At 41.0% G+C, this 13,150-nt stretch overlaps 1 protein-coding gene across 2 annotated transcripts in view; it reads right to left on the bottom strand.

Annotated features, from left to right (window-relative positions):
* LOC106569196 (hypoxanthine-guanine phosphoribosyltransferase) overlaps positions 1 to 13,150 on the bottom strand; it is a 34,593-nt gene that overhangs the window by 1,927 nt on the left and 19,516 nt on the right. The window contains exon 6 of one of the 2 annotated variants that reach the window (XM_014140306.2): positions 5,312 to 5,329. The exons of the other annotated variant lie outside the window; for it this stretch is intronic. Coding sequence (XP_013995781.1) covers positions 5,312 to 5,329 — 18 coding nt within the window. The remainder of the gene's footprint in view (positions 1 to 5,311; positions 5,330 to 13,150) is intronic. 2 annotated transcript variants of the gene reach the window in all.

The following is a 13,150-nucleotide window of genomic DNA, read 5'->3' as shown; positions in this document are numbered from 1 at the left end:
AAGAGTGTGTGTGTATACACTGAGTGTGTAGCCCCGTTCCCACTGAGCAGTCTGAGCCCACAGTGAAAGAGAGGACAACCAAAGTGTGACCCAGGGTTAGACTGAAATGTCACCCTGAACACCTCTAGTGAAACTGGTGGTTTCAGTCATCGGTTTGGGGTGGAGGGGTAAGCTGTTATGGTTCCCAGAGTTGTGGCACGGATCCATGCTGGTGTCTTGTTGTCTGACTTTGTTTATGTCAGCTGATCACTGCTCTATTGTGTGGCCCTTCTATTCATAATTTGACACATAGCCACCCTTCTTCATTGTTCTTCATTGTTCTGTGTGTGTATGTGTGTGTGTGTGTGTGTGTGTGTGTGTGTGTGTGTGTGTGTGTGTGTGTGTGTGTGTGTGTGTGTGTCAGATCTAGGTTCAAATACACAACCCAAAACACTTACTTTTATTTCAGTATTTCAATGTTTTTATCTAAAAACCAAATAGTCACCCAAATAGTATTTGAAAGTATTTTCAAATACGTATTTCAAATACTATTTTCAAATACACTCCCCTGTTTTTGAGTCAATGTATTTGTGTATTTCCAAATACATTCCAATATTTTTTAGGGGTACATCAGCTTTAATACTGCAGATAGATTGTGGCTAATATTAATATAATTGTCTGCATCATTTTCAACCCCCCATATATTTTTTGTTAAATATATACACTACCATCAAAAGTTTTAGAACACCTACTCATTCAAGGGTTTTTATTTATTTATTACTATTTTCTACATTGTAGAATAATAGTGAAGACATCAAAACTATGAAATAACACATATGGAATCATGTAGTAATCAAAAAAGTGTTAAACAAATCAAAATATATATTGAGATTTGAGATTCATACAGCCACCCTTGGAAATTTGTCCTTTGGTTTGGAGTCCATATTTGAGATTTTTGGTTCCAATCACCGTGTCTTTGTGAGACGCGGTGTAGGTGAACGGATGATCTCTGCATGTGTATTTCCCACCGTAAAGCATGGAGAAGGTGGTGTTATGGTGTGGGGGTGCTTTGCTGGTGACACTGTCTGTGATGTATTTAAAATGAAGGCACACTTAACCAGCATGGCCACCACAGCATTCTGCAGCGATACGCCATACCATCTGATTTGCGCCTAGTAGGACTAGCATTTGTTTTCCAACAGGACAATGACCCAACACACCTCCAGGCTGTGTAAGGGCTACCAAGAAAGAGAGTGATGGAGTACTAAACAAATGACCTGGCCTCCACAATCACCCGACCTCAACCCAATTGAGATGGTTTGGGATGAGTTGGACCGCAGAGTGAAGGAAAAGCAGGCAACAAGTGCTCAGCATATGTGGGAACTCCTTCAACACTGTTGGAAAAGCATTCCAGGTGAAGCTGGTTGAGAGAATGCCAAGAGTGTGCAAAGCTGTCATCAAGGCAAAGAGTGGCTATTTGTTTAACACCTTTTTGGTTACTACATGATTCCATATGTGTTATTTCATAGTTTTGATATCTTCACTATTATTCTACAATGTAGAAAATATTACAAATAAAGAAAAACCCTTCAATGAGTAGGTGTCCTAAAGCTTTTGACCGGTAGAGTATTTTTGTATATATTTTCCTACTTTATTATTTTCCTTAACCACATCATCCCTCCCCCTAATTGGAGTAAACTAAATGGACAACAATACTTTGGCTTCTACTTCCACCTTATATATACTATATACATTTTATGGACACACTATATTTTACATTAGTTATCTTGTTTTTTGTTCGCACCCTACATCTCCCTTCAGCCCCTCCCTCATCTCTGAACACCTTCCAGTTTTGATTTCTTCTATTAGCCATATATTTTTCAAGTGTGCTGTGATGTTTCACAAAAGTTCTGAACCTTTCTATTCTAAAAGTTTCTACAGATTGTAAATTAAAGATAAAATGTTTTCCTAAGAGTATTATAATACTATTGATCGATTAACTATGAATTTTTAAAGACTTTTCAAATCACTCAGCAGTGATATTTGCAGTTAGCTCAAGGTAAATGTTGTAATTCTTCAGCCATTCATAAACCTGCGACCAAAAACAAGCTACCGTGCGCATTCGGAAAATATTCAGACCCATTCCCCTTTTCCACATTTTGTTCCATTACAGCCTTATGCTAAAATGTATTCAATAATTTTTTTCCCTCATCAATCTACACACAATACCCCATATTGACAAAGCAAAAACTGGTTTATAGATTTTTTTGCAAAATGTATATGAAATAAAAACCTTATTTACATAAGTATTCAGACCCTTTGCTATGAGACTCGAAATTGAGCTCAGGTGCATCCTGTTTCCATGATCATACTTGAGATGTTTCTACAACTTGGAGTCCACCTGTGGTAAATTCAATTTATTGGACATGATTTGAAAAAGGCAGACACCTGTCTATATAAGGTCCAACAGTTGACAGTGCATGTCAGAGCAAAAACCAAGCCATGAGGTCGAAGGAATTGTCCGGAGAGCTCCGAGACACGATTGTGTCACGGCACAGATCTGGGGAAGGGTAACCAAAACATTTCTGTAGCATTGAAGGTCCCCAAGAACACAGTGGACTCCATCATTCTTAAATGGATGACGTTTGGAGCAGTCTGCCCGGCCAAACTGAGAAATCGAGGTAGAAGGGCCTTGGTCAGGGAGGTGACCAAAAACTCGATGGTTACTCTGACAGAACTCCAGAGCTCCTCTGTGGAGATGGGAGAACCTTCCAGAAGGCCAACCATCTCTGCAGCACTCCACCAGTCAGACCTTTATGGCAGAGTGGCCATACGAAAGCCACTCAGTAAAAGGCACGACAGCCCGCTTGGAGTTTGCCAGAAGGCACGTAAAGGTCTCTCAGATCATGATAAACAGGATTCTCTGGTCTGATGAAACCAAGATTGAACTCTTTGGCCTGAATGTCAAATGTCACGTCTGGAGGAACCTGACACCATTCCTACAGTGAAGCATGGTGGTGGCAGAATCATGCTGTGGAGATGTTTTTCAGCGGCAGGGACTGGGAGACAAATGAGGATCGAGGGTAAGATGAATGGAGCAAACACTTTCCAACAGGACATTGACCCTAAACACAAAGCCAAGACAACGCATGAGTGGTTTCAGGACAAGTCTCTGAATGTCCTTGAGCGGCCAAGTCAGAGCCCGGACTTGAAACTGATCAAACATTTCTGGAGAGACCTGAAAATAGCTGTGCAGCGACGCACCCCATCCAACCTGACAGAACTTGAGAGGATCTGCAGAGAAAAATGGGAGAAACTACCCAAATACAGGTGTGCCAAGCTTGTGGCATCATGCCCGAGAAGACACGAGGCTGTAATCGCTGGCAAAAGTGCTTCAACATTTTTTGCAGAGTAAAGGGTCAGAATACTTACGTATATGTGATAGTTTTATATATATATATACATTTGCAAAAATGTCTAAAAACCTGTGTGTATAGATTGATGAGGGGGGACAAAATCTATTTAAATCAATTTAGAATAAGGCTGTAACGTTACAGAATGTGGAAAAAGTAATGGGGTCTCGATACTTTCCAAACGCACTGTACATATGGGCAGTACCAAAACAATTGATCTAATGATTGTCACTTTGCGGCAAAATCTGCAGAGCTGGGATGGTTGTATCCTCCATATAACATTCTATTCGTTGCAAGAATTGTATTTAGTAATTTTAAATTTAAAAACCGTTTTGAATCCGGCATCGTTTTGTGTATCAGTTCATAAACCATGTGCCATGGAATCGGTACATCGAAAATCTCTTCCCAACTACAGTTACTCCACCAGTCCTATTTATGATATAATTAACAATTTGTTGTAATATTTTTTCAGTCTTTTCCAAGGCGATTAAACTCAAATATCAAGCAACTTTCTATGGCTTGTTTAAAGAAATGGCAATAATAAAGGGAAAAGGCCATGGTAAACTACACAGTAATGTAAAAGTTGTATTTTTTTGTTATCCAATACCTAATATAGTACACTTATCATAATTTGATTATAATCCAGAGGTAAGAAAAATTATCTAGATCTTCTGAGGCTGTGGAGGGATCCAAATTGTGGATTTAAAAGAAAGCATTTACAATGACACCTTTGTGTTTAAGCCCTGGATGTCTAGCCCCTTGATATTATTGTTGGATCTGATTTTAATAGCTAACATTTCGATTGCCATAATAAATAGATATAGCGATAGCAGACAACCTTGTTTTACTCCTTGACAGTTTAATACTTTCTGAGAAGTAGCCATTCTTTACTATTTTACACCTAAAGGTTAGTATACATAACTTTAACACATTGTCTAAGAGATTCTCCAAAATTAAAATATTAAACTACTTGTTTTTTCAAATAAAGCTTATTTGAATACTTGTTTTGAAATGTATTGAAACGTAATTGAAATAACTGAAATAGTAGCTTAATAACCGAGGTCTGGTGTGTGTAGGTGGGAGATTGTGAGGGGGATGACATAGATCACATTTCCCTATAATAATGACGATGGAACTAGAAATTAGAGACTATGTCCTTTTAATATGAAGACCTATTCTGTAATACAAAGAACAGGGCTGCACAAACTATAAAGAGGGTCATTGAAAATGGAAGGGATATTGACTTGATGTGGGCTTATTTTGATAGACCGCATTCCCAACTTCCAATTACTGCCCCCCCCCATTATAAGTGCAATTTACTTAGATTTTGTACATTTTATCCATGTTTCTGTATAGACTACTAATGAACACAGCTGTATTCATATATTCATATGCTTGTTCTAAAGATCTCTGCTTAAAGTAAGCACTCATTGTATGACAGTAATGCTTTCATTTGATTCAAAGAGAATCCTTCCCAATGTAGAGGTCCCTATAATAGGCTCCCAATTACTGTGCTGCTGAGAGGAAAGTTTCTCGAATAAATTCTGAGAAGGGACAATCAATCTTCCCTAATGGACAGAGACAGTCAATTAAAAAAGTTTTTACTATGTCCAATTCAGGGTCGTATTCATTAGAGCACACCATAAAGTTTTTCAACTGATAACGAAAACAAGCATTTCTTATTGGATAAGTTTGTATAGTCCTTCCCTGTTTGTCTGTTTTCTTTTGTTTGGTGCCCAATGAATATGACCCTGGTCTAGTAGAACCTAGACCTACATACAGAGAATAAGAGCCATGACGCAATGTCCTCCGCTCCCCCATGGCCTGGATAAACATATGGAGAAAGTGATGGAGTATTTGATGGATGCACTCAGACTTAAATAGAGAAGAGGAAGGGGGAAAAAAGCATGTTGACTCACCTCTACGATTAGGACGTTCTTTTGTGAGCATGTCATAGAAAAAAGAGAAAGGAAGCAGTTATGCATGGGTAGGAATACATAACAACTTATCTACCAATATTTTAGTTTGCAAGAAAGGCATTTCACTGTACTTGTGGATGTGACATTAAAACTTGAAACTACCAGTGCTGCGCATGCATCCCAAGACAACATTTGTATTTGTATTTATTATGGATCCCCATTAGCTGCTGCCAAAGCAGCAGCAACACTATCAACCTGCCTTGTTGATAGTGTTGTTAAGAAGGCAGAGCAGCGCTTTATTATGGACAGACTTCTCCCCATCTTAGCTACTACTGCATCAATATGTTTTGACTATGACAGTTTACAATCTAGGGTTACTCCAAGCAGTTTAGTCATCTCAACTTGCTCAATTTCCCACATTATTTATTACAAGATTTAGTTTAGGTTTAGGGTTTAAGTGAGTGTTTTGTTCCACATACAATGCTTTTAGTTTTAGAAATATTTAGGGCTAACTTATTCCTTGCCACCCACTCTGCAACTAACTGCAGCTCTTTAAGTGTTGCAGTCATTTCAGTCGCTGTAGTAGCTGACGTGTATAGTGTTGAATCATCAGCATACATAGACACTCTAAAGTTAGTGGCATGTCATTAGTAAAAATGTAAAAAAGCAAACATGGGAATTCCTGATTCTAACTGGATTATATTTGAGAGGCTTCCATTAAAGAACACCCTCTGTGTTCTGTTAGACAAGTAACTCTTTATCCACATTATAGCAGGGGATGTAAAGCCATAACACATACAGCAACAGACTTTGATAGATAAGGTCAAAAGCTGCACTGAAGTCTAACAAGACAGCTCACACACACAATCATTTTATCATCAATTTCTCTCAGCCAATCATCAGTCATTTGTGCAAGTGCTGTGCTTGCTGAGTGTCCTTTCCTATAAGCATGCTGAAATTCTGTTGTCAATTTGTTTACTGTGAAATAGCATTGTATCTGGTCAAACACCATTTTTTCAGAAGTTTACTAAGGGTTGGTAACAGGCTAATTGGTCGGCTATTTGAGCCAGTAAAGGAGGCTTTACTATTCTTGGGTAGTGGAATGACTTTAGCTTCCCTCCAGGCCTGAGGGCACACACTCTCTAGTAGGCTTAAATTGAAGATGTGGCAAATAGGAGTGGAAATATCATATGCTATTATCCTCAGTAATTTTCCATCCAGATTGTCAGACCGGTGGCTTGTCATTGTTGACAGACAACAATACTTTTTTCACCTCTTCCACACTGACTTTACGGAATTCAAAAGTACAATTTGTTTTTCATAATTTGGTCCGATATACTTTGATGTGTAGTGTCAGCGTTTGTTGCTGGCATGTCATCCCTAAGTTTGCTTATCTTGCCAATGGAAAAGTCATTAAAGTAGTTTGAAATATCAGTGGGCTTTGTGATGAATGAGCCATCTGATTCAATGAATGAAGGAGCCGAGTTGGCTTTTTCCCCATTCAAAATTGAATTTAATCATTTAAGGTGCCCCAAAGCTCTTACTATCATTCTTTATATCATTTCTTTGTTTCATAGTGTAGTTTCTTTTTCTTTAGTTTAGTCACATGATTTCTTAATTTGCAGTATGTTTGCCAATCAGTTTGGCTGACAGACATAATTGCCATAACTTTTGCCTCATCCCTCTCAACCAAACAATTTTTCAATTCCTCATCAATCCAAGGGGATTTAACAGTTTTTACGGCCATTTTTTAATGGGTGCGTGCTTATTAGTAACTGGAATAAGTAGTTTCATAAATGTGTCAAATTCAGCGTCTGGTTGCTCCTCATTACATACCACAGACCAGCAAATATTCTTTACATCATCAACATATGAATCACTACAAAACTTCTTGTATGACCTCTTACACACTATATTAGGTTCAGCCTTTGGAACTGGTTTTTCTAGATATGGCTATTATATTGTTATCACTACATCCTATGGATTTGGATACTGCTTTAGTAAAGATGTGATCAATACATGTTGATGATTTAATTCCTGTTCTGTTTGTAACTACCCTGGTAGGTTGACTTACAACCTGATCCAGGCACTGGTTACAGTTTGAAGTTTTTTCCTGAGTGGGCAGCTTGATGATGGCCAGTCAATATTTAAATCACGCAGAAAATATACTTCTCTGTTGATATCACATACATTTTCAAGCATTTCACACATATTATCCAGATACTGACTGTTAGCACTTGGTGGTCTATAGCAGCTTCCCACAATGGGCTTTACGTGAGGCAGATGAACCTGTAGTCATATTACTTCAACAGTATTTAACATCAGATAGTCTCTAAGCTTTACAGGAATGTAGTTCTGAATATAGACTGCAACACCAGCCCCGTTGGCATTTCTGTATTTTCGGTAGATGTTATAACCATGTATTGCTACCACTGTATCATCAAAGGTTCCCAGTCCGGAGCTTCCGGCGACAGTTCCCAGTCCGGAGCTTCCGGCGACAGTTCCCAGTCCGGAGCGTCCGGCGACAGTTCCCAGTCCGGAACCTCCTGAGACGGCCCACAGTCCGGAACCTCCAGAGACGGCCCACAGTCCGGAACCTCCAGAGACGGCCCACAGTCCGGAACCTCCAGAGACGGCCCACAGTCCGGAACCTCCAGAGACGGCCCCCAGACCGGAACCTCCAGCGACGTTCCCCAGACCGGCACCTCCAGCGACGTTCCCCAGACCGGCACCTCCAGCGACGTTCCCCAGACCGGCACCTCCAGCGACGTTCCCCAGTCCGGAACCTCCAGCGGCGGTCCGGAGTCTCCAGCGGAGGTCCGCAGTCCAGAGTCTCCAGCAGCGGTCCGCAGTCCAGAACCTCCAGCGGCGGTCCGCAGTCCAGTACCTCCAGCGGCGGTCCGCAGTGCAGAACCTCCAGTGGCGGTCCACAGTCCGGGTCCTTCGACGACGTTCCGGGGTTCGGGGACACAAAAGCGGAGGGATCAGCGGGCGGAGCGGGGGCTACGCCCCGAACCGGAGCCGCCTCCTCTGCTGGAGGATCCGCGGTATGAGAAGGTTCGGCGTACTGCACCAGAGCCGCCATAGACATTTAGTCACCCTCCCTAACCCTCCCTTTTTTTCCCCCCCTTGTTGTTTAGGTGCGTTCGGAGTCCGCACCTTTGGGGGGGTACTGTCACGTCCTGACCATAGAAAGCTGTTATTTTCTATGGTAGAGTAGGTCAGGGCATGACAGGGGGGGTTTTCTAGTTCAGTTTTTCTATGTTGTGATGTTCTAGTTTTGTATTTCTATGTTGGGATGTGTATGGGATGATCTCCAATTAGAGGCAGCTGGGCATCGTTGTCTCTAATTGGAGATCATACTTAAGTAGGTGTTTTTCCCACCTGGGTTTGTGGGAGATTGCTTTTGAGTTTGTGTTTGTTTCAACTCTGCGTCACGGTTTGTTTTGTTATTCAGTTTATTTATTTGTATTGCATAGTTTCACAGTTAAAATAAAATGTGGAACGACACACACGCTGCACTTTGGTCCGCTCCTTCCTACGACAACCGTGACAGAAATACACACATGGAATCATGTAGTAACCAAAAAAGTGTTAAACAAATCAATCAACAATGATTGGAGAAGTGTTTAACATCACCAGTGGGCTTAGCTACCTCATCCTTATGATATACAGTACCAGTCAAAAGTTTGGACACACCTACTCATTCAAGGGTTTTTCTTTCTTTTTACTATTTTCTACATTGTAGAATAATAGTGAAGACATCAAAACTATGAAATAACACATATGGAATCATGTAGTAACCCAAAAAGTGTTGAACAAATCAAAATATATTTTATATTTTAGATTCTTCAAAGTAGCCACCCTTTGCCTTGATGACAGGTTTGCAGACTCTTGGCATTCTCTCAACCAGCTTCACCTGGAATGCTTTTCCAACAGTCTTGAAGGAGTTCCCACATATGCGGAGCACTTGTTGCCTGCTTTTCATTCACTCTGCGGTCCAACTCATCCCAAACCGTCTCAATTGGGTTGAGGTCGGGTGATTGTGGAGGCCAGTTCATCTGTTAGAGTACTCCATCACTCTCCTTGGTCAAATAGCCGTTACACAGCCTGGAGATGTGTTGGGTCATTGGCCTGTTGAAAACAAAATGATAGTGGGACTAAGCGTAAACCAGATGGGATGGCGTATCGCTGCAGAATGCTGTGGTAGCCACGCTGGTTAAGTGTGCCTTGAATTCTAAATAAATCACTGACAGTGTCACCAACAAAGCACCCCCACAACGCCTCCATGCTTCACAGAGGGAACCACACATGCAGAGATTATCCGCTCACCGATTCTGCGTCTCACAAAGACAGCGGTTGGAACCAAAAATCTCAAATTTGGACTCATCAAACCAAAGGACAGATTTCCACCGATCTAATGTCCATTGCTCATGTTTCTTAGCCCAAGCAAGTCTCTTCTTCTTATTGGTTTCCTTTAGTTGTGGTTTCTTTGCAGCAATTTGACCATGAAGGCCTGATTCACACAGTGTCGTCTGAACAGTTGATGTTGAGATGCGTCTGATACGTCAACTCTGTGAAGCATTTATTTGGGCTGCAGTCTGAGGTGCAATTAACTCTAATAAAGTTGTTTTTTTGGGGGGGGGGCTTTGGATCACTACTGGCTGTAAGCGAATGAGCGATGCGTGTTTGGAGCAATACTGGCTGTATCCAAGGCTCAGACAATCGTACACATGACAAAATAATGCAGCATGCAACTGAAGAGACAACCAATTTGCATCATCGAAGGCTCTGAAAAGACCGTAGAGAGTGGAAAGGCAGTTTGCCAGTTACAGCAGCACGTCCCCAGAACAATAACGATGAGGTAGGTGAGAAGCCTGACCACGGAGATGGGGGAGAGAAGGTGATGAAGCATACTTCATGAGCTGTAACCGAAAAACAACTGGCATTTGGGAAGTTTGAGGTGAGGGAGAAAGTGTGGTGGAACAAGTATTGTTAGCATTGTTAAGTATCTTGCTAGCTGGATTGAATTCTCTGTTACCTAGCCAGAGAAATTTTGAGCAACATCAGCCAACTTAACTGATCAAATAAGTGAGTTTACGGTGTGAAAATTAGCTGGCAAATAAATTCAGACAGCTAACATTAGCTCATCTGATGTTGTAACGTTCGCTAGCTAACATTAGTAACCTTACCAATTCGCTATAGTATTAACTGGTATACGACTCCTTGTCATTCCTCAAGTTATAAAGCGTTAGTTGCTTGCTGGACCCTGGCACGCTGTGTGAAATGTTAACTAGATAATGAACTAACTACTATCTATGAACTAATGTTTTTCCTCTACAGTATGTGGTAAATTAGGTGAAAGAGGCGTTGCTTGTTAAACAACTGGATTCAGGGATTAAGTGTAGCTGAAGCTGGGCCTGGCTTGAGCTGGATGCCACTACAGAGGTGAAAGGAACACCAAACACTTTCCCTCTTTCTCACTTTTTAATACAGTGGATAAAAAGGTGTATGCCAGGTGTACACTCTGCCTGAAAGAAATCAATTACGCCAACAAAGGGTATCATGCTCTGATGGCACATTGTAGAACAGATGTCCACAGGCAGAAAGTATACAATGTAATAATGTGCAGTGTATTGCTTTTGCTGTGTTGAGCTTGACAGTAACACTTGTGTGTGAGTGAGGGGGGATTATTAAATGTTTTACTCGGCGAACGTTATTTTTGCACACATGTAGCCTTGTGCACTTGATTGATGTCTACTATAGCGCCCACAATAATAGAGCAAAAAAAAATGCCTGTTTGTTTCATTCTATTTCTACTTTAAAATGTTTTTTTCCCAAGTGCAATATTTAGATGTGTGTGGTCACAAGCGTTCTATTATAGGCTGTCGTAGATAACTGCAATATTAGTGTATTGTTTTTTCTCAAGAAAGTGTGACCTTTTTGGGCCTTCACTAGTTTGCATCCCTGGAGGTAACTCTTCCTTTCCTGTTGCAGTACTCATGAGAGCCAGTTTCATCATAGCGCTTTTTGCGACTGCACTTGAAGTAACTCTCTAAATTCTTGAAATTTTCCAGGTTGACTGACCTTCATGTCTTACAGTAATGATGGACAGTCATTTCTCTTTGCTTAATAGAGCTGTTCTTGCCATAATATGGACTTGGTCTTTTACCAAATAAGGCTATCTTCTGTATACCACCCCTACCTTGTCACAACACAACTGATTGGTTCAAACGCATTAAGAAGGAAAGAAATTCCACAAATTAACTTTTAAAGAGGCAGACCTGTTAATTGAAATGCATTCCAGGTGACTACCTCAAAGCTGGTTGAGAGAATGCCAAGAGTGTGCAAAGCTGTCATCAAGGCAAAGGGTATTTTCTATGAAGAATCTCAAATATAAAATACACTGCTGCAAAAAATAAAGGGAAGACTAAAATAACACATCCTAGATCTGAATGAATGAAATAATCTTATTAAATACTTTTTTCTTTACATAGTTGAATGTGCTGACAACAAAATCACACCAAAATAATCAATGGAAATCCAATTTATCAAATTAAAGTGGAAAATCACACTACAGGCTGATCCAACTTTGATGTAATGTCCTTAAAACAAGTCAAAATGAGGCTCAGTAGTGTGTGTGGCCTCCACGTGCCTGTATGACCTCCCTACAACGCCTGGGCATGCTCCTGATGAGGTGGCGGATGGTCTCCTGAGGGATCTCCTCCCAGACCTGGACTAAAGCATCCGCCAACTCCTGGACAGTCTGTGGTGCAACGTGGCGTTGGTGGATGGAGCGAGACATGATGTCCCAGATGTGCTCAATTGGATTCAGGTCTAGGGAACGGGCGGGCCGGTCCATAGCATCAATGCCTTCCTCTTGCAGGAACTGCTGACACACTCCAGCCACATGAGGTCTAGCATTGTCTTGCATTAGGAGGAACCCAGGGCCAACTGCACCAGCATATGGTCTCACAAGGGGTCTGAGGATCTCATCTCGGTACCTAATGGCAGTCAGGCTACCTCTGGCGAGCACATGGAGGGCTGTGCGGCCCCCCAAAGAAATGCCACCCCACACCATGACTGACCCACCGCCAAACTGGTCATGCTGGAGGATGTTGCAGACAGCAGAACGTTCTCCACGGCGACTCTGTCATGTCTGTCACATGTGCTCAGTGTGAACCTGCTTTCATCTGTGAAGAGCACAGGGCGCCAGTGGCGAATTTGCCAATCTTGGTGTTCTCTGGCAAATTTACATTTACATTTAAGTCATTTAGCAGACGCTCTTATCCAGAGCGACTTACAAATTGGTGCATTCACCTTATAATATCCAGTGGAACAACCACTTTACAATAGTGCATCTAAATCTGATTGACTTGGAGTTACATTGTGTTGTTTAAGTGTTCCCTTTATTTTTTTGAGCAGTGTATATTTAGATTTGTTAAACACTTTTTTGGTTACTACATGATTCCAAATGTGCTACTTCATAGTTTTGAGGTCTTCACTATTATTCCACAATGTAGTAAATAGTAAAAATAAAGAAAAACTCTTGAGTAGGCGTGTCCAATGTTGGGTCGCCCACAATTTTACATATTGCAGCGTTAAAAGGTATTAGAAATACATCAAAACACAATGTTGAAGTAAAGACACCTGCCAACTAATATCAACATATTCAGTTTTGGAGCAATATTTTATATTATTTGCTTTCTGTAAATGTAAGAAACATTGTCTTGCGCCTTGTTAATCCATTAACAAAAACACACATCTTTAAGATATTTTCTAATTTCTCTGCCTCACGAGGGAGGATAATGCAAGTGTAACGGTCGTCGTAGGAAGTGG

This window comes from Salmo salar, chromosome ssa14 (genome assembly GCF_905237065.1).
Source record: "Salmo salar chromosome ssa14, Ssal_v3.1, whole genome shotgun sequence".
Taxonomy (NCBI): domain Eukaryota; kingdom Metazoa; phylum Chordata; class Actinopteri; order Salmoniformes; family Salmonidae; genus Salmo; species Salmo salar.
This window is presented reverse-complemented; position numbering and strand designations above follow the sequence as displayed.